General features: G+C 48.0%; 1 protein-coding gene across 1 annotated transcript in view; it reads right to left on the bottom strand.

Moving 5' to 3' along the window:
- Positions 1 to 2,915: 2,915 nt before the first annotated feature.
- Positions 2,916 to 26,302, bottom strand: part of LOC119109826 (basement membrane-specific heparan sulfate proteoglycan core protein) — a gene marked incomplete in the record, with an annotated part of 46,408 nt that continues 23,021 nt past the window's right edge. Inside the window, 5 exon segments of the mRNA XM_037233579.1 lie at positions 2,916 to 4,058; positions 4,400 to 4,474; positions 4,846 to 5,047; positions 9,021 to 9,177; positions 9,576 to 9,708. Of these exon segments, the coding sequence (XP_037089474.1) occupies positions 4,965 to 5,047; positions 9,021 to 9,177; positions 9,576 to 9,708 (373 nt within the window).

The raw sequence follows: 26,302 nt of genomic DNA, 5'->3' as shown, positions 1-26,302 counted from the left end.
GTCAGTGACCACATCTCCTAGCAGGAGGCCATGTGTCGGCAATGAGCCCCAGATCGGCCAAGAGCACATTTGCTGAATAGGGGCGATGATGGGACCCCCGCATGTGGAAGGGCCTATTGTGCTGGTCTGGATCCTCCTGACAATGAACGGATTCATGAGAAATAGCAAAAGGGGTTCTCATGTACAATGAGACTGTGGAGAGGTCTTTGCCAGCTAGGGACACTAGAACCGGACAAGGGATCCTCTGCACCATTTCAACCAGTGACCGATAAGGTGAATTAGTGTCCCGCTACCAATGATTGGACTTCCTGTGCCAGTAGTCTGTATTAGCGAGGGCCCCTGCGCCGATCCGTTGCTGGATGTCTCAGTTAGAGGGCCAGTCGCATGGAGAAGGGGACCGGTTGTGATGCATCCTTCTGAGGGTTTCTGCACGGTCCTGGGGGCTATCAATAGACTAAGAGCCGCTGGGAGCCCCAGATGGGACGTAATGCTCTTCAGCTACTGACCGGAACGTTTTTCCGATGCAATTTAGTTGGCTGACCAGTTGATTCTCTGAACGGATTTAGCAGTTGCAGCATTACGAGCAAGAGAGATTACGCCATTGCGCCTTCCCATTGCGCCTTCCCGTAACTCGTCCCGACTACCAATCTAAAAATTGCACTGGTGAAACGTCCGGCAAGGGCAAGGGCAACGTCCGACACCTTTTACACGCATACCCATTGACCGCATAAAGCGTTGCAATGTACCGATTTCGATACGTGGTCATTTCCAGCCGTCTGTGGACCGCTGCCAGGTGCTGCTGCAAGGTTCCGTAAACTGCAAAGGTATAGCTGCAACATTTGTGTTCCGACGTCTCACAGAGCACCTCACGGAGGGGGCACCAAGGAATCACGTACAGCCCGACCGCAATGCTCTTCTCGCGCGCGAGCGCTTACACAAAACACTGCAATTCTGTCATCTACACACAAAACAATGAAACTCAACATTCTGGATGCATTTCTCATCCATGACCACAAACGACTTCTAAGCAAAAAAGAAATGAATCCAACTTCTGAATTATCTCTCTGGAGCAGCATCACAAATAACTCACTTGGACAAGGAACAAGACACTGATGAATGGCGCGGGCATTGTGTAATTGGCATGTATTGTGATTTGCTGTGTTCATTGTGTTATTCACAGTTTGTGGTGTTAATAATATCTTCTGCACGGCTAAAGAATTGTTTGTTGTTGCCAAGTCAAAACGGCAGTGAGTGCTGTTCAGTGAAAAGTTTATTGTTGGTTTGCATGCTTGTGTTTTATGCTCTGACTTAAGGTGTTAAGGGTGCCGAAATGAAATGAAGAGCCAGATAAATAGAAGAGTCATTCAGCAGTCATGCACTGTGCAAGATCTGCGAATTCGTGTGTCTGTCGTCATAAAAACACACACAAACATATATATATATATATATATATATATATATATATACATCATTATTAAACACTTTTTGCGATTCGGTCAAAAGCACCGGCCAGAACTAGCACGACACCTCATCGGAGTGATCGGAAGCTGTAAACTTCACGGTAACTGAATCTCCACACATGTGCACTGCGAAAATGCTAGAAAACTGGAGAGGGCCTGCTACTCTGTTAGCTCCCTAGGGTTCAGGATTATATCCACCAAAATCCTCGCATTCCGGTAAACTGAGTTTTAATACTATTATGCATGCCGTTTGTATACGGGGGCCTGGCTTACTGCGCACAGCCCTAGAAAACTAGACGTGCTTCGTATGCAAATGCATGGAGCTTGTTCATTTTCGCCGGAACATGGTGGATCCTGTCATTTTAATGCTAAATATTTCGAAGAAAACATGGCAGCATACACTTCAATTGGCTTCTAAATACCATCAAAACCAGGCAAAGCTTGAATCCTGGCTTATATACGGTTAGCGGGGTAGTCGATGGGATCAGCAGATGGCTGAGGACTAATACAGAGTTTTTGCTTTGTCTGTTGCAAGAGAATACAGAATATCTCATCTTTCAAAATTTATTAAAGCGTAACAATAAAAAGCGGAAATAAAGTGCACGACGTCGTCGGCGTGTAAAATTATGTTCGACAATGACAAGAACGAATTCATCGGCGTAATCGGCATAGCCGTAAATTCAGCCATCAGTCGGTAAGAAATAAAGCTCCAATAAAAATGATTAAGATTTATGTCCCCGTCAACGGCGTAGGCTCTCCTATAATATGGAAAAACCCGATACTAATAAGGACGACACTCGAGCAATCGAAACCGCCGTGGCGGACCAACAAAGAGACTCCAGTGAATAGTGAAGGGTCCTCATAACAGATGAGAAGTACCTTACACCAATATGGTGGGACACCTGAACGATCGGGAACACCCCTGCAGGTTAACATATGGGGTCCAGCCGGAGTACAGGATCCCTCGTGCAAAGGGTAATAACCGAAGATCAGTGTACATGAATTAACGCCCCTGTGTGGCCAAGAGTGCCTGGGCAGGTTAACGATGATAGCTCCGATAACTAAAGGGTCGGAAAATAAGATGAACAGGAAATGAGCCATTGGCCAATGAGCAGGCCACTGAGCGTCGAGTGCCTCGTGGCGTGACCTTATATGGGGCCCCAGCAACAGCATGGGGTACTCCAAGCAAGTGGAAAAACCATATGAAGAACCCGACACCAATATGAAGGACCCCTGAGCAACCGAGTGTACCCCGGCATTCGGGGCCCCGGCAGCAGCGGCGGGGCGGGAGATCCCGCTTACCCCGCGGGCGCAGCGGTCCCCGCCGAGCCCGCGCCGTCCGCCATGCCTCCGGCCGCGCCGCCGCCCGGCGCGTCTGCGCCCAGTCCGCCGGTAAGCCCGGGGGCGCGGCCGCGCCCAGGCCGGACACGGCCGCCAGGTGTCTAGGTAATTTATAGTAACCATACTTGACTGTAAGCATCACGTGATTATCAGTGGAATGCCACGTCGACTGTGCCATCTGTTGACAAAAGAGGGAAATAGCGGCAGGACTCAAATATGTTTCTGTAGTGTTATCTAGCAACAGGGATCCAAACTAGCCTGATTGGCATGGACACTGGACGTTTTCAACACCGAACTTTACGACTCTGGATTTTGCAACTCTGGACGTTGTGTCCCTGGACCTTATGAACGCCCCCAATAGGCACGGAATTGGACGTTTTCTGGACGTTATGAATACCGGATGCTGCGATCCCGGCCGATATGAACACTGAACGCTGCGACCCCGGACTTTTTGATGGCTCCCCGTGAGAATAATAGGCAGTGGATGGGTAGCAGATTAGGCACAGCCCCATGAATAGTGGATAGAATAAGTTAAGAAAACTTTGCTCGAGAAGGCCTCTTATCAGGGTCGCATTTCAACTGGCGTTCTGCAGAGTTTTCATAGCCTTCAAGTTTGACGTTTGTTAGGAGCACCATGCCTGATCAACGAGTTTATTTGTGAAACATTATGTAAAATTAAAGCGTAGCTTTTGAGGAACTTCCCTTCTCTTGCTGAAAACCCCATGGTGGATCAATGGCTAGTCATTAAATTGGCTGACTTGCCGGGTCGGGACGTTGAAACAATAACACTACCGATCAGTTGACGCTACAGGCTTGGCTTGTGATCTCAATGGCAGCAAGACAATGGGACCGATGGAAGGAAGCCTATCTGCGTGGAGCTTGAACACCCGACAGCGAGCGGAATCTTTCAATCATCCGACCCACAGCCAAAAAAGGAGTTGCTCATATAACGTCCAGACCAACCGGAGCTCACAAGGGGTGCTGGGAAGGGCATCAGCTGCCTGTCGGGTCAGTAGCTCTCCGATTCCACACCTGGTCGTGACACCTTCGGTGGCCGTCATTCATTTGAGTTTCGCGCAGCGCGCGGCCTGTCGCCGACTCACCGCCTATCTCGCAGTTGGCGCCAGAGTAGTTGGTGTTGCACTGGCACTGCACAGCGCCATCCTCGTCAACCGAGCAGGACCTAGCATTGCCGTTGCACGGGCAGTCCACGCAGGCGTTGCGGTCCTTGTCCAAGTAATAGCCATCGGAACAGGACTAGACACGTGGGCGGACAGATCATGTTAGAAACTGCCAACTTTGTTCAAATCCGAAGGACCCGTGTGACGCCGATGCCGTGAACTGGACGCACGCACCAGGCTGTTTTAGGCTCGGATCTCAGTTCAAGGAACGCTGCCTGCTGAAATGTTGCGTTCATCTGGAGAGCCAACCATGCCGCGCGCAGCTGCTCGTCGCTGTTTTCAGCAGGGAATGTTTCTAAATGGCGTGATCTCCCAAACCTAGCCTCATCAACCCTTGGCTTCTAAGAATGTGCATCAACAGCGTGCGTACTCAGCCGTCGCCTGAGGAGGTGGCTGCAGCTCTCTGACCGGACTTACCTGACATGAGATTCCTTTGTATTCAGCTGGGCATCTGCAATTCTCCACTATGTCCACCTTAATCAGGCTCGGAACCTATGGAGGGACAACAGAAGCGTCAGTCCCCGGTCCCGTCTATCAGCCGCTGCTCTGCGCCGTCAACATCTGGTGTTGACTGCCATGGACGGATGTCAGCGCTGCACTTCAACGGCATTGTCAATAACCTGAGCAGACTACTTTAGTTTAGTATAAATCATGCACTGAAAGGAAATTTGCCAACCTTGAAAGTCTTTCCGGATTTGAATATAGGAGTCGACAAGAATCCTGCTTGTCATGCTGCCCATCAGCACCATAGCAACATAATATTATCCCCGACGTGTGAAATAGCATTGCACACGCAAACGCCCACGTGCTTCAAAATCCCAGAGCCACGAGCGGCGAGCGCGACAGTAGCGACGGCTACGTACGAGCGGGACGGCCGAGGCTGTTCCCAGCACCACGTTCCTCAGGCGGGAGTTGAGCACGCCGCCGGCGGACTGAGGCCCGGCTCGGATGGCGATGCCCTCCACGTTGCTGAGCACTGTCATCAGGAAGTCACGCGACGCCGGCGCGCCCGAGCTGTCGGTCCATGAGTGCCCCGACGACAGCCGCACCGCGTACGACTGCCAGCTGGCGCCATGAAAGACTGACCGAGACGGTGAGGTCAGCTCCGCCCCGATGCGCAGCACAGTCTGTCGCGCCGAGGACCCGGCAGTGAAGGAGGCACTACCAGGATAGCACATACATCACACGGGCAAGGACATCAACTTTAAATACATTCACCACTGTGGCACCTGCGCCACGCTACACCCAAACACCGGCTGCCAAATGTTCAGTATAACCTAGAAATCTGGCCTACATCGCATATCTATTGTAATTCTGATTAATGCTGCAGTTGTTTGCACTTCCACTTCGTTCTACTCGGCATCTATTACCCTGGATGATGGTGATTTCAAGGATGCATCGAACCACATTGCGGATGGTATACATAGTTCGGTTCCAGCGCAGCAGATGGCATGTGGTGAGTGTTCTGCTTGTCACGATGCGCGAGGTTGCACGGGGACGAGTCTAGCAGCTGCACGTAACTCAGCCGGCGGCTGGCTGGTGCAATGGCACGCCACTCAACCGATGGTGAGTTACCCGGCCGGCCAGTCCGGCGGATACGACAGGGCGGTTGTGTGTGACTTATGGACGGCGGCTGGCTGGTGCAATGGCACGCCACTCGACCGATGGTGAGTTACCCGGCCGGCCAGTCCGGCGGATACGGACCGGGCGGTTGTGTGTAACTTATGGACGGCGGCTGGCATAATAACACAAAGTGGACTGTTAGATGACGAAAAGGCAATTGTGTTACACTGTTCCCTGACTCAGTTCGACATTTGCAAAAAGCCTTGCGTTGGTCTGGCCCTGCAAACAATGACGATGGAGACACTTTAGTCGGTGTTGGAGCTGTGCTAACACCATCGGTGTAGTCACTGCGGCGAGGCAAGTGGTATCACGCCCTTAATTGCTCTTATGATTATTTGTGTTCCTAATTGCCCTAATTGACCATTGGCCAGATTGGTCATTCTCCACCCACTTAAAATACGAGACGCTGACCCCTCTTAGAGCTGAAAGTCATATACAGGGCACAGGACCATGCACACAGGAAAATAAGTCAATCCATCCTCATAAGAAGTCGGCAAGCACACTAAAACGCATAGCGCTCCTTATGGCCGATTATGCGTACGTGAATAGTGCCTTATTGCGTGATGCGCGCTTGCTTAAAGTAGCTTAGATGTATGAATGATCTGATGCGTTAAGCGCGATGAGTGCTTAAGGGGAACGCTCCACATTGCTATGGGATTTCCAAATGAAATTATCATCTTAACGACTTTTTGGTGCAGTCAGTTTACAGCCCTGCCCTTCTAAGACCTTAACCCCCCTGAATTATGAGCTATACGCCCGCGAAAATGGGGAGAGTATTTCGAGGAGAGTATTTCACGGTCACATTGGCATTCATGACACCACAATAACGTGATTCGAATGTTGTCATTCTATAAGCCATGCACCAATGAAGGTCGAGAAAAATAGAATGGCTCAGTCGCTCCCATTTGGCATTCGTGAGCACGATTTCCAGATATGCCGGCAGTCACTTGGCCCTGAATAAATGTTGTGCAATGTACTACGACGCCATCAAACAATGACGTATGGAGGAACATATTTACTAACGGCGACATTATATTGCTTAGAGCAGTCTTTTCCACTTAAAAGTATACGAATAGTTACAAGTGAGCTCGTTTCGTCATATCTGATGTTTGCTTCAACATCTTCAAATACGAAGCATTCCGTTTAAAGGACATGTTCCACATTTGAGGATGTTGGGGCAAGCGTCAGATATCATGAAATAAGTGGACTTATAACAATTGGTATACTTTTGAGTGGAAAATGCAAATCAAAGGGTAATCAAATAGACAGCCCAACTTCTCCGTTAAGTGAACATGCTTCTCAATGTCATTGTTTGATTACGTGATCGTACCTTGCAGAACATCGATAGAGCCAAATGATGGCCATTATATGTGGAAATTGTGCTCACGAACGCTGGAAATGAACAATCCAACAAAAATATTTGCATTTGCCTTGATTACCGCATGGTCTACAAAAGGTCAGGATTTGAATGACCTTATTATGACGTCACGGATGCCTGGGTGAGCTTGAGATAGTTTTCCCGAAAAAGCCCGCACAGCTTCGCGGCCGTGCAGCTCAGAAACTAGCAAAGTTTAGGTCTTAAAAAGGACAGGGTCGTAAACTCCACCGAATGATCTTCACAATGGCTATTTCAGTTAAAAATCCCATACAAATGTGGAATACTCCCTTCAATTGAAATTGTCTGCATGTATAGGTGATGCATGATGCGTGATGTCCGTTTATTTGAAAACGCTCGCATGAGTGGATGATGCCTGATGTGCAATGCCTGTTGACGTGAATTCGTTTGCATGCGCACGCACTTTTCGCGTATTTTAATTATTGCTTCGATATACACCGTTTTGTATTGATAACTGGCAATTGTTCCTCGCTCAATACCCCGAATGATTGAGATCTGTGAAAACTGAGGCTCGCTGTTTTAAAAAAAATCGAATGCAACCGAATGCTGTCTCATCTATATAAAAGAAATTGCTCGCAGGTGCACTTACACCATGAATAATTGCGCTCCATGTACGACGCTCTACTGTACCTAATTATTTACCACTCATCTGGGCTATTGGAACAAACTTAATCATATGTTTTGTGAGTTTATTTTTAGCGTAATGAGGATACTTAAAACATTAATAAAGAGGATGGACGATGGGTACAACTGGTCGCCTTTGATCCAGTGGAATGTAGCAAAAATGTGATAAGGGACACATTAAGTGCCAATGGAACGCGCAAACTGGTTTACAATACTCCTGCGTGCACGCAACGCATACAGATCACTGACCTCTTGCTCTCTTCATGATTTGTCCATCTGATTGAGTTTTGACCTTTGCGTTTGTAAGATGGCAACTGAGTGCACGTGGTCGGAAGCTCTAGCCAGTCATGCGCGATTGGCTTATAAATGATTTCTAAGTCTTACTCCCCAAGGGTATCAAACCGTGTTTAATGTACACAAACCTTTACGTGCGTGACGTGAAAAATGTATTCAGTGTGTTCAACTGTATCCCACCCTTATGACTCCCGCTGGGACTTCTCCTGTTGTGCTGACAACACGCTTGTTCAGGTAGTGGCTGACAGCACGCTCGTTCAGTAAGTGGCTGACAGCACGCTCGTTCAGTTAGTATCTGACAACACGCTCGTTCAGTAAGTGGCTGACAGCACGCTCGTTCAGTTAGTAGCTGACAACACGCTTGTTGAGTTAGTGGCTGACAGCACGCCCGTTCAGTTAGAGGATGACACCACGCTCGTTCAGTTAGTGGCTGACAGCACGCTCGTTCAGTTAGTGGCTGACAGCACGCCCGTTCAGTTAATGGCTGATAACACGCTCGTTTAGTTAGTGGCTGGCAGCGATGTCAGCCGCAAACTGATGATCATACATACTGCGTTCTTGCTGTGTTCTCCCTTGCTGTGTTTCAAACTCTCGATATTGACTAACCAAACGTTTTGTAGTTTTACTGGTTTGGATTTCGACGCCAATGAATGTGTAAGAATTAGAGTGCAAAGAAGCTTGGCACTGACTTCTTTCGTGTATCTACTTGTATCTATGTTTCCATGAATATGTATCACCGATTTTTACGGGCCTGTATTTATGTGGGGCTCGAGCTCCTCCCCTTGGATTGGAAAAAGTGCTAGGCCGACGGCGGTGTATAGTAATGAATGCATCGCGGTGTGTTTCAGCCCCCTCTTCACTCTCCCCCACTCCTGGGCAAACTATCACGCTCTGGCCACTTTGCTAGCAAGCTATCACCGTCATGCTAGGCTGTTATTACACACTAAATCCTCTTTCCCAGAAGAGTGTGACGCATTTGCACATATTTTCTGTGTTCTCTTAGTTGGCAAACGCGTGGGATTCTCGGTGTCGCGGGGTAACCTGGGCGGCAGCATTCCGGGGGAAGCAGGCTGAAGTGCCGTAGGACCCTACGGGGCTCACCTGTCGTCCGCCGGGGGTCGTGAGGTGTTCCGCCAATGAACTTCGACCCCATCTCCAAAGATGATGACGTCTGGCTCTGAGTCGGGGATCTGGGTCTGCACTCGGCGTCAGGACTAATACGCTGACGCATGGTCAGAAGGCCTCCGTACGAGCTCATCTATGCGCAGAAAAAGCGTCAGTCAGCACCCTGTGCGGCAGCGGTTGTAAACCGCGCGAGTGTCAGCTAAGACTCATCAGGACGAAACCGCACGAGTGTCAGTTGGGACTCATCACGACAAAAGTGTGTCACTTAACGAAAACATCTGGGTGGAAGACGGTCATCAGAACTTCGTCCTGCAGCTGAGCATAGCACGCATGTCAGGCCGGCTGCCGCACGACACTGGCCGCGCATGGCGAGAGCGTCAGTCAGGGCTCACATATGTGTGCAGAACGAGCGTCAATCGCTCCAGCGTGAGCGGGCTGCATATGATGAGTGCATGACAAGATGAGGCTGCACGTGAGGTACTGGCCGTATCTCCGCACAACGTGACTCCAGGTGGACGAGCAGCGGCTGACCTGTTCGCCCGTGAAGAGGTCCGGCAGCATCCAGTACTTGACGCCGCTTCCTGTTGGGCCCTCTTGGAAGCTGACCTCGTTGTCGCCAGCATTGAACTCAATGGTTTCAGTGGCATCCGAGGTGGAGCCCTCTCTGCAGGAGCAGAATGTGCCTGATCCGTATCCCATCTCAGGCAGTGGCGGCGGCGTATCCGGGGGGGGGGGGGGAGCAGCTGGGACAAACTGTCCTTCATCGCTTGAGGCGGGGCCAAAAACGCGCACGCAAAACGCGCAACAAAACAATTTTTCACTCCCCCTCATAAACTCATATGGTTCAGATAGGCCCTCGGGTATGTGGTGGCAGTTGCTAACTGTGTTATGAAAGCAAGCGTAGAAGGCCCATGTCTGGTCCGCAAAGGGCCCATCTTAAGCTCTGACGGAAATCGCTTCGTGTCTGCGAAGAACCCATCTTAGGCTGGAAATGGCCCACTTCAAGACCGGAAAAACTCATGTCTCTTTCAGGCATGGTACTGTGCCTCTTCCTGGTCTGGAAGGGGCTAATCGTAAGATCAAAAAGGGCCCATCTCAGGTCGGGCAAAGGGTTCAGCGTAGGTTCAGAGAGAGTCCTCTCAACGTCTGGAAATGGTCCATCATATATTCGGAAACGGCTCTTCTCAAGTCAGGTAGGGATCCAGGTACAGGCTGGGAAGCGGGCAACTTCAGATTCGGAAAAGGTCTATCTCACTTTTTGGGCCTGGGAAGGGCCCATCTCTGGTTTGCAGTGGGCCCATCGTAGGCCCAGAAAGCCAGTGGCGGTGTATCCCCGAGGCAAACTGTCTCCCATATATGAAATAAAGGCCAAAACTATCTTTTTCCTCCCACGTGTCAATTGGCCTAAATGGGGCCCCTGGCGGATTTGTGGAAGAGATCCGTATATTATGCGTCATTCAAGTAAGCGTAGAAAGCCCATCTCAAGTCCGGAAAGGACCACTTTTAAGGCAGGGAACCCCATAACAGTTTTAGGCACGGTAAGGGCCCTTTTCCGGCATTAAACGGCCCACTGCAGACTTAAAAAGGCCCGTCTATGATCAAGACAGGCCCATCGCAAGCTCAGAAGGGATTCATCTCAGTCTCTGTCTTGTCTGGGTCTGGGTTTTGTGAGCACAGAAAGGGGCCTATAAGGCTTGGGACGGCCCATCGTAGACTCAAGTAGGGCTCTCCTTAAATAATAAATGACACCTTTTAAACTGAGAAAGTGGGCATTCAGGGTCCGGAAAGGGCCCATCTAAACACTTAAGCCCAACAAGAGCCTATCTAAGACCCCACAAGCTCCATCAGGAACTAGGCGAGAAGCCAGTTTTGGTAAGAAGGGGTGGAGTGGCACACAGCTTGATAGAGGCTCATGGTGAAAAGGCACCCCGAACATTGCTACATTTGGACGATTTTATTTGAAGAGGGCCCAGTTTTCTTCATTCGTCATCATAATGCCGAAGAATGTGTTTGTTGAGGGGCTCAGTGGAATGAACACCAATGAGACCCCCCACCTTTCGCGGACAGAGAGCCCCGTAAGAAGAACACCAAGGGGCGCCATTGCCATTCTCGGTCAGGGTTTGAGGGGGATTTCCGTTCCGACGCACCACTCGGGGTACTTGCCGGCTACTGTTTTGGAGGCACGGTGGCCAGGACCCCGTGTTCGTTCAGGAGGGCCGCAGAGGGACGCATCATTCTTCGGTCCCCTCCCTGAGCCCAAGACCCTCAGACCCGAACAGTTGACCTTCGATCGACGCAGGAGGTCTCATTAACGCCAAAGGATTGCTTACCGACACAGGGGGTCCAATAATTGACAAGTAAATCCCGTACGGCTTATTGGCCCCTGACCGAAATAGGGTGGAGGTCTGGGGCCACGTTCGTTTTTAGGTCCGTGTCAGACACAGGGCCCTTTCGCTGTCTCATTATGAATCCTTTCGTTGTTGTTCATAATAACTTCTGTCATTATCAGCGGGCCCGGTCGACTTAAGAGGCTCTGTGACATTCGGGGTCACGCTCCTGGTCTTATTCAGAAAACAGAGCCATGGCCGGCTCGGGGCCCTTGCCAACATATGGTCCCCTGTTAGGCGTACTGTGACCCCCCTGGCCAACATGGCGGTCCCTCATTACCTCAGGGATCCCGATCAATGCAAAGGGTTCTGTGACTGACAATCGCCAGCCCCATGATGGTCCCGGCTTTAGAAATGGGCCCTAGGCCCCCATGGGGCAGATACGTTCGAAATTCGTGGTCGCAGGTCAACTGGCGGTCCCTCATTGTCCCCAGGGACCCCAATCGGCGCGAGAGGTCCGCTGATGGACATTTGTGGGCCGGGACCCCTTGAAACAGCCTCTGGCCAACTCCTTGGGCCTCTTAGTAGAGCCCCTCATCGTCCGTTCCGAGGAGCCCTCAGGGCCCGTCTGGACCAGATGGGTGACATATGTGCTTCCGGTGCCCTCCCCCCCCCCCCCCCCGGCCTACGTATCGCCTTCAACTCATGATGGTCCCATCCCAGGTCTGAAAAGAGCCCATTTTCAGATAAGAAGCACCCATATAAGTTTAGACTCTAAGTGCCTTTATGCCGATCAGGCACCATCAGCACCGCACAGTAGGCTGCGTGCCAGCATGTTCATGAGGGCACATTTCACAAGTAGGGACATAGCCGGAGCCGACAATTTACATTGGCTGAGACATCCATAGTGCCTAACGGGATTCCCGTGATGGCAAGGCCAGAGGCAGTGTTCGAGGAAGCCCGAAGAGCCTGGAAGACCCTCTGGGTCAGATGGAGGACTCAATTGGAGGGTCTGGAAGCATGAAGGGCTGGTCGAAGTCTTATTCAGGAGCCCCGGCCTGCGGGGACGGACACCAACGTAACAGTCAGGGGCCTTTTGCACCTATTAGGGGCACCCTGGGTCAGTATGGGTCTATATGTCGCCCAGGCAACACCAGTGCCGCACACTCCACTCCGTTTTTATATGGGCTTGAAGGCCTACTTCCCAATCAGCTACAAAGTCGGGGCCAGTGATTTTCACTGGTTGGTGCTCCTGTATCTGTTGGGGGCCCACAGCGCCTGACAGGGATCATGTGCTCACAGGACCCCAAAGCGACCAAGGGTGGTGCTGAACGGGGCCAGAAGAGGGGGCTGGGTGGCCCAACGGCATAGACAATAAAATTCCCGATTAGAAAGCATAGGAGGCGGGGGCGGATCCAGGACTTCGCCAAGGGGGAGGCACGCGACATTGTGGGGCCCTCTGAAGTTTGGGGCCCTTCCAAAAAATATTTTTTGCTTTTCTAGCAAACGGGCCCGCTGCCGACTTGGATTACCTTGCTGACACGGGATCCCTTGTCAGGCGCTATGGCCCCATGATAAGACAAAGTGGCTCCTTTTCATCTGTGCTTAGCTAGCCTCCGCGCCCACTTGACATTAGTTCGTACCAGCAGCAGGTGTGCAACCGAGATTTTCTTCAGAGGATGAGAGCATACCTCGGCGAGAACGCATCACGCCAATTTTAATTTTTAAGAGCGCTGTGGTAAAGATGAAGACGTGGGCAGAGTGGAGCGCCCCTTGACTGTGCTCCTCCAAAACAACCAAACAGCAGCGACAGCAGGGTTTGAAGACTAAAATTTTGTAGGCAGGAGTCGGTTTGTTCCCTTTGAGTTTGTGAGGGCGCTCGTTTGGCACCCGTCTACCATATTTGGTTGTCCCCCCCCCTTCACAAATCTTTTGACCCCAATGCTACAAAGTCTCCGAAAAATATAAATATCACAGGGACCTTCTTCAGACATGACCTGCGGTTGATGACCGTTGTACCAAAATAAAGGACTTTTCCGTGCCACCAACTTGAAAAACTACCGTACATTAAAATCAAGTGGCCTAAGAGCCGGCAAAAAATATTTAGGGAGAGGTTAGGTTCACAGTTCCTCGCAAGGGCGTAATGTCGCTAAATAATTTGTTTGGGGGAAGTGCGGAAAATGGCTCACCCTATCACAAAACATGCATTTCACCTGGGTCCTCGGCTAATCCCCAATCACTTAGAAAAGGTGACGCCCCGGCTTGCAGAAAAGAAACACCAACCGAATCAGTACGACTTTGCTTGATACCTCTAACCAAACTTTGAAGGAGTTTTAATTGTCTTGCCTCCAATCACTTTAAATGCTGCATCTAACCTACGCTTCCGCTACGCCACGGCGATGGAGGCAACAGCGGTGGGGGCCAATGACGCAGGGCACCAGTGACGTCATTGCCCTGCGCTGAGTTGCACGGGATTCCACCAATAAGAAATTCAATGACTGCCCCCCCCCCCCCCCCTCCAGTGTTTCACCCGCCAGCAGACCTTGCCAATGTCAGACGAGCGCAGAAAAACAAATGATGCTATGGATCATCATAAATACCGCGGTTCGTAAACAGAAACAAAAGAAATGTATCGAGAGTATCAAGGAACAGAACATTAGGTTCCCCAATACCAGCAATCAAGTACCTTTGTCATTGTATTCACCGTGCGCATTACAGTTTTAAGCAGAAGCAAACAAAATATTGACACTTATGGCAACCAGCGAAGCAGCGACTCAGTAAACCCGCACGATACTAGTGTTCTGTTACCATGATAGACGCCTATATTCTACTCGCATGCATGGGATCCATGCATCGTTCACACCCGGCGATAGCTGTTCTGTTTAGCGTCAAGGCGAATGTCGTCGCATGCCCGCAGTTTGATAGGATGAGCATACCTGCTTTCGCTTGCATTAGTAGAAACTACACTTAAAATTAAGGCATTTCATAATCGATTACTACAGCCTGGCAGTGACTTAGATGCCAGTAGGCCTACTCACAGAAAATGATCACCTTCGTATCCGTACCCCCCCCCCCCCCCCTCTCCCCCAGCTCATCAACGCAAGACGACGCAGGATTTCGATCGGATCGGTGCGCTGCCAAGGTCACTTATAGTGATGGATAATAGCGCAAAGGAATAAGTTTGCTCCAAGCTTGGTTGCACGGGCCATGCGCGGTGTTAGAGATGATTAAATCCATCAACACCACCACTGGGCTGCTTCCTCTGAGCGTTGTGCTCTGCGAGCTTGTTTGACATTCCACTTCCTCTGAGTACTTGTTTATTTTGCCCGGGGGAATCTTGCGAGCCTCCCGCGAGCTTTGCGCCCACAATCCATTTTCGCTACTGGCATTGCCTTAATCTTATGATCACCTAGTCTACAACGGGGTTGGCAGTCGTTGATTTGTAGTTGTGATTTGTACTTTCAATCTTACAAATGCACCGCGGCTGGAAAATCAGCTGGCATTTATGAAACATGCCAAGGTACGGTTGTAGAAATTCTCGAGAGATTTGTCAGTTTTTGTGTGTGGCTTTGTAGATTTGTAATTTGTACTTGTTTGTAGGTTTCTGCTTTATGAAATACATTTTTACAACTACACCTACAAATTTACAAACTACAATACAAATGTACAAAAAACTGCCTCTGTGAGATAGGCTACAGAGCGGAGGACCCTCCGTTCAAATAAGAAGTACCCAAAACCAAGTGCGGAGGGCCCCCGAAAGACGGAACACACCTGAGCAGATTATTAGGTGGACAGGGCAGGAGTGGGAGACAGGAGCGAAAACGTAGGGTCCTAAATTCAAACACCAAGACCCAATTTATAGGGCAATCCAGAGTAGCCGAAGCGGCGAACAGATGGGGTCCCCCACAAGTGCGCCCTCCATTCGGATAGGAAGTGCCCAAGACACAACGCGCAGGGCCCCCGGATATTCGAGTGTACCCGAGCAGGTTAACAGGTGGGACCCCGGGAAGAGCGTAAGGCCTTCCGTTGAAATATGAAATACCCATGGGACGACGTAGAGGGCCCGAATAATCGAGTGCGCCAAAACAGGTTAACAGATATGGCCCCAAAAAGTGCGGTGGCCCCCCATTAAAAAAGGAAGTACCCAAAACCAGATGTAGAGGTCCCCCACGATCGAATGGGCCCTAGCATCTTATCAGAAGGGGCCCCGACGGGAGCATAAAGCCCTCAATTAAAATAAAACGTACCCAAAACCCCGTGCGGAGGGCCCCCAAAAGATGTAGTGTACACCAGCGGGTTATCAGGTGACCCCGATAGGAGCAGGGGCTCTAAATTCAAGCATCAATAACAGATGGGCAGGGCCACTGAGCAATCCAGTGTGGCTGAGGAGGTGAACAGGGGGGGGGGGGGGGGGGGCAACGAGTGCGTAGGGCTCCATTAAAAAACGCGCGCCCAAGGCCCATTGCAGAGGGCCCCAAAGGATCGAATGTGCCCGAGCAGGTCATCAGATAGGCCTCCCCACACGAGCGCAGGGCCCCCAATTCAGAAAAGAAGTATCCAAGACCCAGTGTAGGGGTCCCGAGCGGCTGAGTGTGCTCAAGTAGGCCATCAGATGGGCCCCCGACAAGAAAGTAGGGCCCTAAGCAAGTGACAGAGAACTGGAAACGCCCTAGAGCAATGTAGAGGGCCATGAGTATATCGCAAGTGTGACGGCAGGTTATCCGAGACCCAGGTAAAGGCTCTTAAGCAACCGAGAATACCCCGGCAGTTTACGATATGGGACCCCGGCTATAGCTCCCAGAGCTTTTCTGGCGAATAGAAAGAATCCTTGGAAGGGCCCGTGATTGACAAGAGTGCCCAGAAACGCTTTAAGGAAGGGCACCAACATCAGTGCAGAGCCCTCCGAGCAAGTGCAAAGAAATCAAGGGCAATATCGAATGCTCCTTAGCGATCGAAATGATCCTGCAAGTGGGTATATAGGTCTTCCAGAGACAGCATGGGGCCCTAGACAGCGAAATGGGGCTTAAAATTTCTAATTCATAACTTCCAATTATTGAATAGTTTTTGGGGATTTCTCATAGGCCTTTCAGTTTCGCTTACAACTGTTTTTGGTTGCCTGGAAGTTCAGAAATGTCCACTTTTGTTGCGTTTTGTATTGAAAAAACTCCACCTGTTCGGCCGGCTATGGGCCTCCTCGAAGCCAATGGGCCCCTCCGGAGCTCAAGCGGAGCCGTGGCCCCTCTCTGGATCCGCCCGTGATAAGAGCTCAAAGGATTAGCTGTAAGTCATATAAAGAAGCGTGACCCGACGGTCGTGACCTGAAATATCAGTCAGAGGTCCTCTAGTACCGGTCAAGGACCCATTGAAATAATGCGAGTGCCTATCTTGGCCAAAGGCCACGAGCACCGAACATTTTTTCCCTGTCAGTCGGCACCATGCGCACCCATTTTCAAGCAGGTGCGAGACCGGGGGTCACGATTTGCATTGATCTGGGTCCCCGAAATATTGTTTTGGGCCCTTGGTAAGGGGCCCGTAGTACATGACAGGGGGTCATGTCTTAGCTAGTGGCCCCTAGTCGGTCACGGACTTTGTTTGAGGAGGTCCGAAGAGCGGGCCAGACGGACCAAAGCTCAATGGTCCGATTGGACCCGAACCCGGCCCCCATCCTTAGTGCTATGACCTGAAAAGTCAGTCAGGGAGCCCCTATTAGGTCCCTCTTTATTAGGGTTCTCCATCCCCATTATATAAGGCCTCGACACGGAGGCAAACAGTTGGCTCCATGCCCGCCTAAGCCCTTGAGATCATTTTCCAAAGCAGGAATAAGACCGGGGCCCGTGATTTGCAATGTTCGAGGCCCCTGCCACAATGAGGGGCACCTGTTTGGGTCAGGGGTCACAGTGCCTAACAGGGGTCGTGTGGCGTCAAGTGGCCCGAGTCGGCCGGGAGCGGTGTTTGAGGGGTTTGAGAGGGACCGAAAAGGGGCCTTGAAACCAAAGATGGTGGGCCCAATTGGAAGACTAAATGGCCCAAAAGGCTGGCTGTAGGTCATATTAAAGACACCCGCCCGTAGGACTGTGATCTCAGATGTCAGTTAGAAAGCCTCTTGCACCGACTGGGCCCCTGAGAGAGGGCATTCCTATGTTCCGGCCAGAGGTCACCAACGCCGATCAGTTGGCTCGGTGTCAGTCTGAGCTCTGGACACGGCCGGGCACACGATTTACATTGGCCGAGGCCCCCGCAACAATTTGGGGCTCATGTGTCGTTCAGGGGTCCACAGTGCCGAGCAAGGTATTCTGTGTCAACAACGGATCTCGAGTTGGTCAGAGAAAGATGTGCTGAACAGGGACGGGACGGGACCCCAAATGACGAAGGCTTCCTGTGTTGGTCGGAGCCCTCTGACAATGAAAGGAGACATGACAGCTTGTGATGATTATTCACATTGAGGCAGTGGAAGGATTCCGTTCCAGTCAGGGCCCCCAGATGCCGAACGGTGGGCCCTGCAAACCAATTCCAGCATGGTCCGTCAGGCCGAACTGGGGCTTATGTGCCAGGCATTGAACTACCTAGGGCGATCGAGAATGTTGTTCCGCCAATGAGGGTCCCTGCGTCCATTCGGGCTCAACTGCGATCTACGCGGGTCGGAAGGCCTCCCGTGTCGGGGAGAGGACCACTGTGACATGATGTATTCCTCTAAGGGCCTCCAGATCGGACCATGCGATCCCGCCCCGTATCGCCAGGGCGGCTGACGGAATACACCCCGCGGTACGACGGAATGGCCCTTTGATCCATGACCAGGAACAATAATGTGTCCCCAAGTGTTCTGTTCAAGGCGAGGGGGTCATTCCCGGAACGACCCCCTCGTTAGCGTTGACAGGAGTGGGTTGAAATGACTTCAAAATGAAGGAGGTCATCCCAGGTTTGCCTGATAACGTTTATTTTTCAGAATCGGCTAGCGAAACAACTTGCGTCAAAGGGTTTGAGCATGCGCATCCGCAATCTCGGGAGCAACGACAGCGATAGCCTGGGCGGCAGTATCCGTAGAACCGAACGGCGTTGGCCACTGCAAGTAACATCAGGCGACGGGTGTCGTGCGCGCAAGGGCGACGGTCGTGGAAAAATACTTTCAGATGCCCTAGAAAGTAAATTCGCACAGTTCAAAGGTTAGGCGGGGCTTATCTTTCTTACGAATTTGGGGTTGTCCTCTGGACATATGAACAGTTACAGCAACACGAAAAACAGAGGTTCTATTTTTACTCCTTAAGTTCTACCACCGAATTCCAGCGTCATGAACTAGCTCTGTAAAGGGCAGTCCGTTCGATTTGTCAATCTAAAAGTCTATCGGCGCATCAACTTCGTTGGTTATTTGCGTCGTCTGTTCAAATATCACGTCTTTAGAGCTTAGGCATCCCAAATGAACATGTGCTGTTTTATTTGGAAACACGAGGTGGCATGGAGCTTTATATTTTTGTTTTGAATCTTTACGTATACCTAGTCGTGATATACGGTATCCGCTAAGGTATCATTCATCGAAATCCAGTGGCTGCCTTAGTCTGTCAGTCTATGGGCATAACACACACGCACGCACACACGCACGCACGCACGCACGCACGCACGCACGCACGCACGCACGCACGCACGCACGCACGCACGCAACCACACCACACACACACACACACACACACACACACACACACACACACACACACACACACACACACACACTACACGATATATATATATATATATATATATATATATATATATATATATACCGAGGTTTTAGGGAGACCTGAAGCTCAGCTGAGAGCCGCAGGTTCTGAAGATCACCATCTGGCTAAACAGGCTCAGACGAGCTGAATAACGTACCTCATTCAGTGCCGATCGGGTAGCTTGCCCTAGTCGCATGGGGTCAGATAGTGAAATGGGGTTTGAAGGCGTTATGCAGGTTTGTTTTTCAGCTTTATGCTCCCAACACTTGAGACCTGACTACATATCAGGTGAGGAATCAAATAAGCAATGTTTCGGTCAAAATCGGCTATGGCTTTTGTTTTGGTGGTGCCTGACCTCGACTTAAAAACAGCTTTAGAGGTTTAAGGGTTATTTAATAACGCAAATGTAAATGACTGACTCGTAATTGGGCGCAGAAATAAGGAGAGCAGTTTGGTGGCAATTGCATGAAATAGTCCATAAGGCCGCTACGCCGAACACGTAAAACCTCAATGCTGAAACAGCAATTTCCATCGGAAATCAGGGAGGTAAAATTGCTTTTGAACTAGAGTAGGAGTGAAAAATCCCATCGCAAAAAGACCGTGCATGAGTGAAAAAACAATTCACAAAAGATAGAACTCATGAGCTCGTGACTGATGCTTCAGCAAACAAAGACATCTTTTTTAAGTTGGCATGGACGTAATGTCATAAACTGGACACAAAACGTTGGGTTTTTAGATCTTATGCTGTTAAAGTAAAACAGAATACATTAAAGCATAGTAATTTCATGACAGTGTAATGAGCATGAACAATTTTGGACACCAATAGTTTGATGCTGTATTTTGCACTTCAACACAAAAAGTGCAAAGTACAGCAGCACTCTAACATAAAACAAAGCAAAGAAATTCATTGACAAAATAACAGAAAATTCAACAAGCATAAAACACCCAACAAAAAAACATAGAAAATTACACATCAGCCCATCAGCAAGCCAAACACAATAGACATACCTCTGGCTTTTGTTAAGATGAGGTCAGGGAAAACAGCATTTTGTCACTGTTTCTTACAAAATACCAATGTTTATCCCATGAAGTAGCCTAACTATGCCTGAAGTAGAAAGGCCTTATTCCATCTCATCCTGTCTAACCTGTTTGTACCACAGCAGCAGTTGTGAGTTACTGATGCTTGCACAATTCCTATTGCCACTTGCCATGCACTTAACCAACTTAACCTAACTTAGATTAGCCCATATGTTGTACATCATCTCTACTCGCCTGTCTGTTGACAGCAGCACATGTGATAAAAGCATGATAAAGCAAATTTTTGGCTGGTTTCAACTTGCATTTCTGGTCAGTTCATTTGTGTATGCTTATTGGCATTAGACAAAGTTGACAACACACAAATCAAAGCACTTTAGATCACTTGAACAACTTATTTTGATTGCCATGGTTAACCTATGTCAAGGGCAATGATGGACACGCTCCACAAAACAATCAGTCTTCTCCAAAAGTAACACAAGTTTTAGATGACCATGTCATTATTGCTGCTTGCCTTTTCAGCTGCAGCAAAGGCATCTATTTAGGTTTGTTTATTCATATTCAATGACAAAGTTTGACATGATGGCTCCATATTTTGAATGTGATGGTCTAGCTATTTGTTACATACTAATATTTAACTCATATTATAATTGCTATGCAGCTTAGAGTAACTCTGTGTTAAAAATATAGTGCATATATACAGCACAGTCATTTGCCACCCAGCAAACCATAACAACTATGGAACACATCTGGTTAAAGCAGCCATGAGGGACCACTTCGAGAAATTTGGGGCAAATAATCAAGAATATGGAACAAAATAAGCCCATTGCATGCCTTATGGCATCGTAATTTGCCTTATGACAAAACTCGATTGATTGAAACAGAAAATGGCTAACTCCGGTTACCTATCATGTGTTGAACGCAGGTAAGGTAAGCAATTACTTGGTTCACAGGAAGCTTATTGGCTTCTTCCTGCTGCCCCAAGACAAAAAGTCAGTACCTTTGCATGGTGTGCTGACAGAGTCATCCCACTCATCCCCCCAAATACAAATATTAACCATGCCTGCCAGCCTACGAGATTAAAATGCGAAACAAGTAAGGGTTGTACATGAAAAACATTCCCAGAGGGCAGAATTTCGCCATCAAACACTTCTGTAATAGCTGCGTCAGGTCTGTCCCAAAGCTCTGTATGGCAGCATTAGGATGGCCTTGTCAGGTAGCCTGGTGCGTTAGACACTCGAAAGGCTTAGATTTATAATTATTGAACACCGCCATGAACCAAGACAACGGATAAACGAGGGTTAACAGGGCAAAAACGGCGGTAAAAATGGGTTCCGTGAATCAAATTGTCTCCTTCACTGCCTGTGAGTTGCTCACTCTCGGGTGCATATCAAACATGTTTAGGCGGTGGCGAATTAATCTAATTTATGCATGAAATACGTACAAGTTTGCAGTTGGAGCATCTTGCAGAGAAATTGGTCAACATTTTTAGCGACATATGGCACCTCTAAAGGCTCTCTAAAAGGAAGAGAGAATAAAGTGGTATGACACTCGTATGATACGTAGAAAAACAAAAGTAGTTAAATAAAAAGACTGAAACTTTCTGGCAAAATGTTGTTATCCGGCTGATTTGACTTAAAATCTTTAAAAATGAGTGCTCGGATGGCGATATTCATCTTGTAAATTTAACTTAGAGGACATTTCTTGAATTTTTTACCCCTGCATTTCGGGAGTGATGCAATTTAGTGGTCACGTTTTCTCGAGAAAAAAGAAATACGTGGAGTAAAATTTCCTACCAGACCTTCCTGGTGTTTGCACCAGGCTCTGCTTTCGTGGTGTGGTGGTGAGACAAAAGAATGGAGGATGTCTGAAAACCTTGCATTTGGCACACGACTGCCGATTGTTATGCATGTTGTAAACAAACCAAACTTAGCGCGTGCAAGAGCCTGGACTCGCTTGAGTTCTTGGGCTTGGAGGTACCTGGCGCCCTTGCTCTGTGCATGCATAGACATGATTCAGATGTAGGTGAGGCAGGACATAGCCATAGGTGTCCAGGTTCTGTGGAGCCTCGGTTATGCTTGGTGGTTTCAAGTGAGCTCGGTTTTAGATGACATCTGAAAACCTCAGAAAGGGAAGTAGGGGTTTGGCATGTGCGATTAGACAATGTCAGGAGGGAGTGAAAAATTCGCAACAAAATATGGGGAAAAGGAGTGAAAAATTCCTTCTCATAGGGTGTTCCTTTACACCGAAAGTCGGCAATTCCAGGACACTGTCGGAAACAGCATCACACTGGTCCGAGCAGCAGCTATCTTTCAGTTTGCTACGCTCTTGAAACAAAGACGCAAATAATGATTTAGTGAATGCCGTTGTAACATACATGACCTTAGGAAGTTATCAAAGGCTATTCGAAGTCAACGTCACATGTCATATATACATATGCATATATATATATATATATATATATATATATATATATTACTTTTGACTTATCATTAGCGTTTAGATCAAAGATGTTTCGTGCAAAATCGTTCATGAATTCGTCAATATTTACATCTTTACGTTTCGACATCTTATCTCATCGTCGAAAAAGATGAGAACATAGGATGATACCCGGTAATACACGCAGTATTACCGGAAACTGCAGAGGGTTATATCAATTTATCTCACCATGATCTTGCTACAGAACAAAAAGAGGTGCCTAATCTTAGACTAAATTGCCACATTTTGTAGAAATACGGTTAACTTAAAAAGGAAATAGGACTAGAAACTTTTTACCAAAATCGATGCGCCCCAAAACCCCAAATCATCATCACCATCCTTACCAGAAAATCTTGAATTTGGGGAAAAGGGACAAGGTTGTCGTAAACGAGGATGTAAAGAACAGCTTGCTGGGAGATGGCACGAACAAGCGTGGAAATGACGGAAGCAAAATATTCACATAAGAACTCAGGACGACGGCAAAGGTACTTCGGGAAAAAGAGAGCATCATTATTTGGCGCGCGGACATATCATCGCTCTACGTTCTACTTGACAAAAAGGAGCATCGTGTGATGCTAAACTGCATCTTGAGTAATGATAAAAAGTTTTGTCGCATAACAAAATATCCAACAGACATACTCAAGACTAAGTTTAACAAGCTGATCACTGCTGTCAATGCAGTTGTTGACTGCATACACCTTTCCAAGATAACGAGTGAATTTGCGGCTGGTTATGCCTATGGGTCTGTAAAATTCACAAAAATGGCAACCACCGTCCAATACTTACACAGATCCCTTCATTAACTTAAAGAATTGCAAAACATCTTAATGGCCATTTGTCTCCATATCTTCCCATGTCCTACAGCTTATCGTCAACGGATGAATTTATCGTGCGATCTGGTCAACGCAGGGGACCTTTTAGCCTGTTGAGCTGTTGAAAATATTTTCACAAACGTACCCATTGAGAGAACGATATCCATCATCCTTGATCGCGCTTACAACCGTCCCGAAATTCATCCTCCAAAAATATCGAAACGCCCTGTTGAGCAATTACTGAAAGCCTGGGCGCAAGAAGTTCCTTTCCGCGGCTTGATGGACGAATGTATTGCAAAATTAAGCGTGATGCGATGGGCTCTCCTCTTGGACCTTTATTAGCAAATTTGTTATGGGACATGCAGAAGCCGACACATTTCAGAACAACGACGTAGGACCGGACATTTACTGTTGCTATGTAGACGATACATTTGTGGAGGTTAGGGACACTGCCCAACTGAAACGTCTCAAAAGCACCTTTGGAGAGCAGTCTGGCTTAAAATTAACAACAAAAAACTAAGTGTGCAAAACATAATGCCCTTTCTTGACGAGACAGTTGATGGACAAGGACATCGATTTAAAACGGGTGTATAGCGAAAGCAGTCTAACAATGGACTGTGTTTAAATGCTAACAGTGAGTGTTTTCGATGATACAAAATTAGCGCCATAAGGTCACTTCTTAGACGTGCCTTTAAGCTTTGCTATGATGGGACAAGACTGCATTCGGCATTGGTACAAATCAGACAGATCTTGGTGAACAACGATTTTTTTCAAATTCCGACGTTGAAAACAAAATGCAATGAAATGACAAAACACTTTGACAACAAACCACGACAAGACAAACAGTCAACCGTGCAACAGCATTATCAAAATCAACTGGCATCTTCCCTCAAAACAAGACAAAAAAGCTCTGCGGGAAATCATCTCTCAACATGTTAAAAGCAAGACCGACCACAAGATGGACATTGTCATTTATTATCGCAATAGGAAAATCCCTAACTTTGTTATGGAAAGCAGCCCTGACAACTTGATCAAATAAATGTCGCTATCTAGTGTATCAATTCAAATGCAATAACGAAGGCGGCAAACTTTGTTCCATACACTACACTCGTGTGACCACGACACTCTCACGACGCCTGATAATGCGCTTATATCGGGCCACCTCTAGACCACATGTGGCACGAACATGACAGAACATTGACAAGACAACAACTGACAGACAACACTGACATTCCTAAATGTGCAACGACAAAACACGCCTTCAAATTCTGCATAGTATATTTTTAGCGAATTCTCTCCAGCCCCAAACAGACAATGAAATTCTTGCACAACCCTTGAATTATTGTGTGGTGGGCGGTAAGGACTATTGATGTGATTGTGACAATGTACTCATGTATTTGTAGTGTTTCTAATATCTATATTATGCTTTATATGTAGCGAAGTAATACTATAATCATGTCTTACTCCAATTGGTCACTCTTCATTTGTCTTGTTCGTACCAAAATATTTTTCCATTAGTAACGCACAGTTCTGATCCTTTGACACGCGTGCGGGTGGAGGTCAAATTGACATTCCCAAAGGGTTTTCCGGAATCGTTTCCGAGCAGCGCGGCGCAACCGCGTCCAATTTACATAGTTATAGAGAATTGAATGGCGGATCGCCTGGCACCAAAAATGTAGATGCACCTGGTAAGGTCGCTGACCCATGCAGGTCAAAGTCAGGCCATTGTTTTAGCGAAGGCATTTTCTATGGAATCGGTCAACCTGATCCAACAACGTAGTGTTAGACGAAACCATGCATCTCCGAGATCCCTTTTTAGGCAACGCAACAACTAAATGAACAAATGACATTGACCTAGGGTCAGGTATGAGGGTCAGTCCAAGATCAAAACCAACCCGTTTTGTTACTCTAGGGCTTGCTGTATGGGGTAGTTTCTGGTACTCATTTCATATTTATTGATAACAGGAACCGCATTATACACCTTCCATGGACTTCTTAAAGGTCAGAATAGGTTACTGATCTAAAATGACCCAGGTCAACGTTTTGCTTTGAGGAACATACTGCCTAGCGTAATTTTAGTCGCTTATTCAAATGCAAAACTCAAAGCAGTCTTGTGTGATTTTTGTCACCGTGACCTTCAAATTCACTGTGTCACACACACACACACACACACACACACACACACACACACACAAAGTCAAACAAGGTCACTGATCTTTAATGAGCATGCTATATTTTGCTTAGGACAGTTGTCTAAGTTCTAGGGGCCCTTTGGAGACCAACCTGGAATTTGAACTTTTTTTACCTTATCTGACACGAAGGTCATGACCTAGGAACCACAAACTTTGATCTAAGCGGGTTCACATACAGGTCAACACACCCTGTGAATTTAGCGTCTCCAGCTTTCTTAGTTCATGAGATCTCAGGACGGTCAAATTAATCTTCCCCAGCCGAGCGAAGGGTCTTCAGCCGGCCAACCGGGCGCGTGTTAAAACTCAAAGCTTATTTATTGTGTCATTCAGTCCGCTCCGAGGATGAGACAAGGCCTGGAAACGTAAGAATGTCAAGATTGACGAATATGTAAATGATTTTGCACGAACCATCTTTAACCTAAGCGATAATGCTAAGTCAGAAGCCCCGAAACTCGACCGATGTATAAAAAGCTCGTCACTGCTGCGTCAGCGGTCATTTTAATCGAACATGCATGAAAGAAAGGATTCTGACAAGATATGCCAATGTAGTTTATATATAACTACATGTATATGTATATATATATATATATATATATATATATATATATATATATATATATATATATATATATATATATATATATATATATATATATATATGTGTATATATATATGCATATATACGGATATCTTTCTCCTTCTCTC

Source organism: Pollicipes pollicipes, unplaced genomic scaffold (assembly GCF_011947565.3).
Source record: "Pollicipes pollicipes isolate AB1234 unplaced genomic scaffold, Ppol_2.1 Scaffold_7231;HRSCAF=8579_pilon_pilon_pilon, whole genome shotgun sequence".
In the NCBI taxonomy this organism is placed as follows: domain Eukaryota; kingdom Metazoa; phylum Arthropoda; class Thecostraca; order Pollicipedomorpha; family Pollicipedidae; genus Pollicipes; species Pollicipes pollicipes.
The sequence above is the reverse complement of the archived record's forward strand: the minus strand, read 5'-3'. Positions and strand labels throughout refer to the sequence as shown.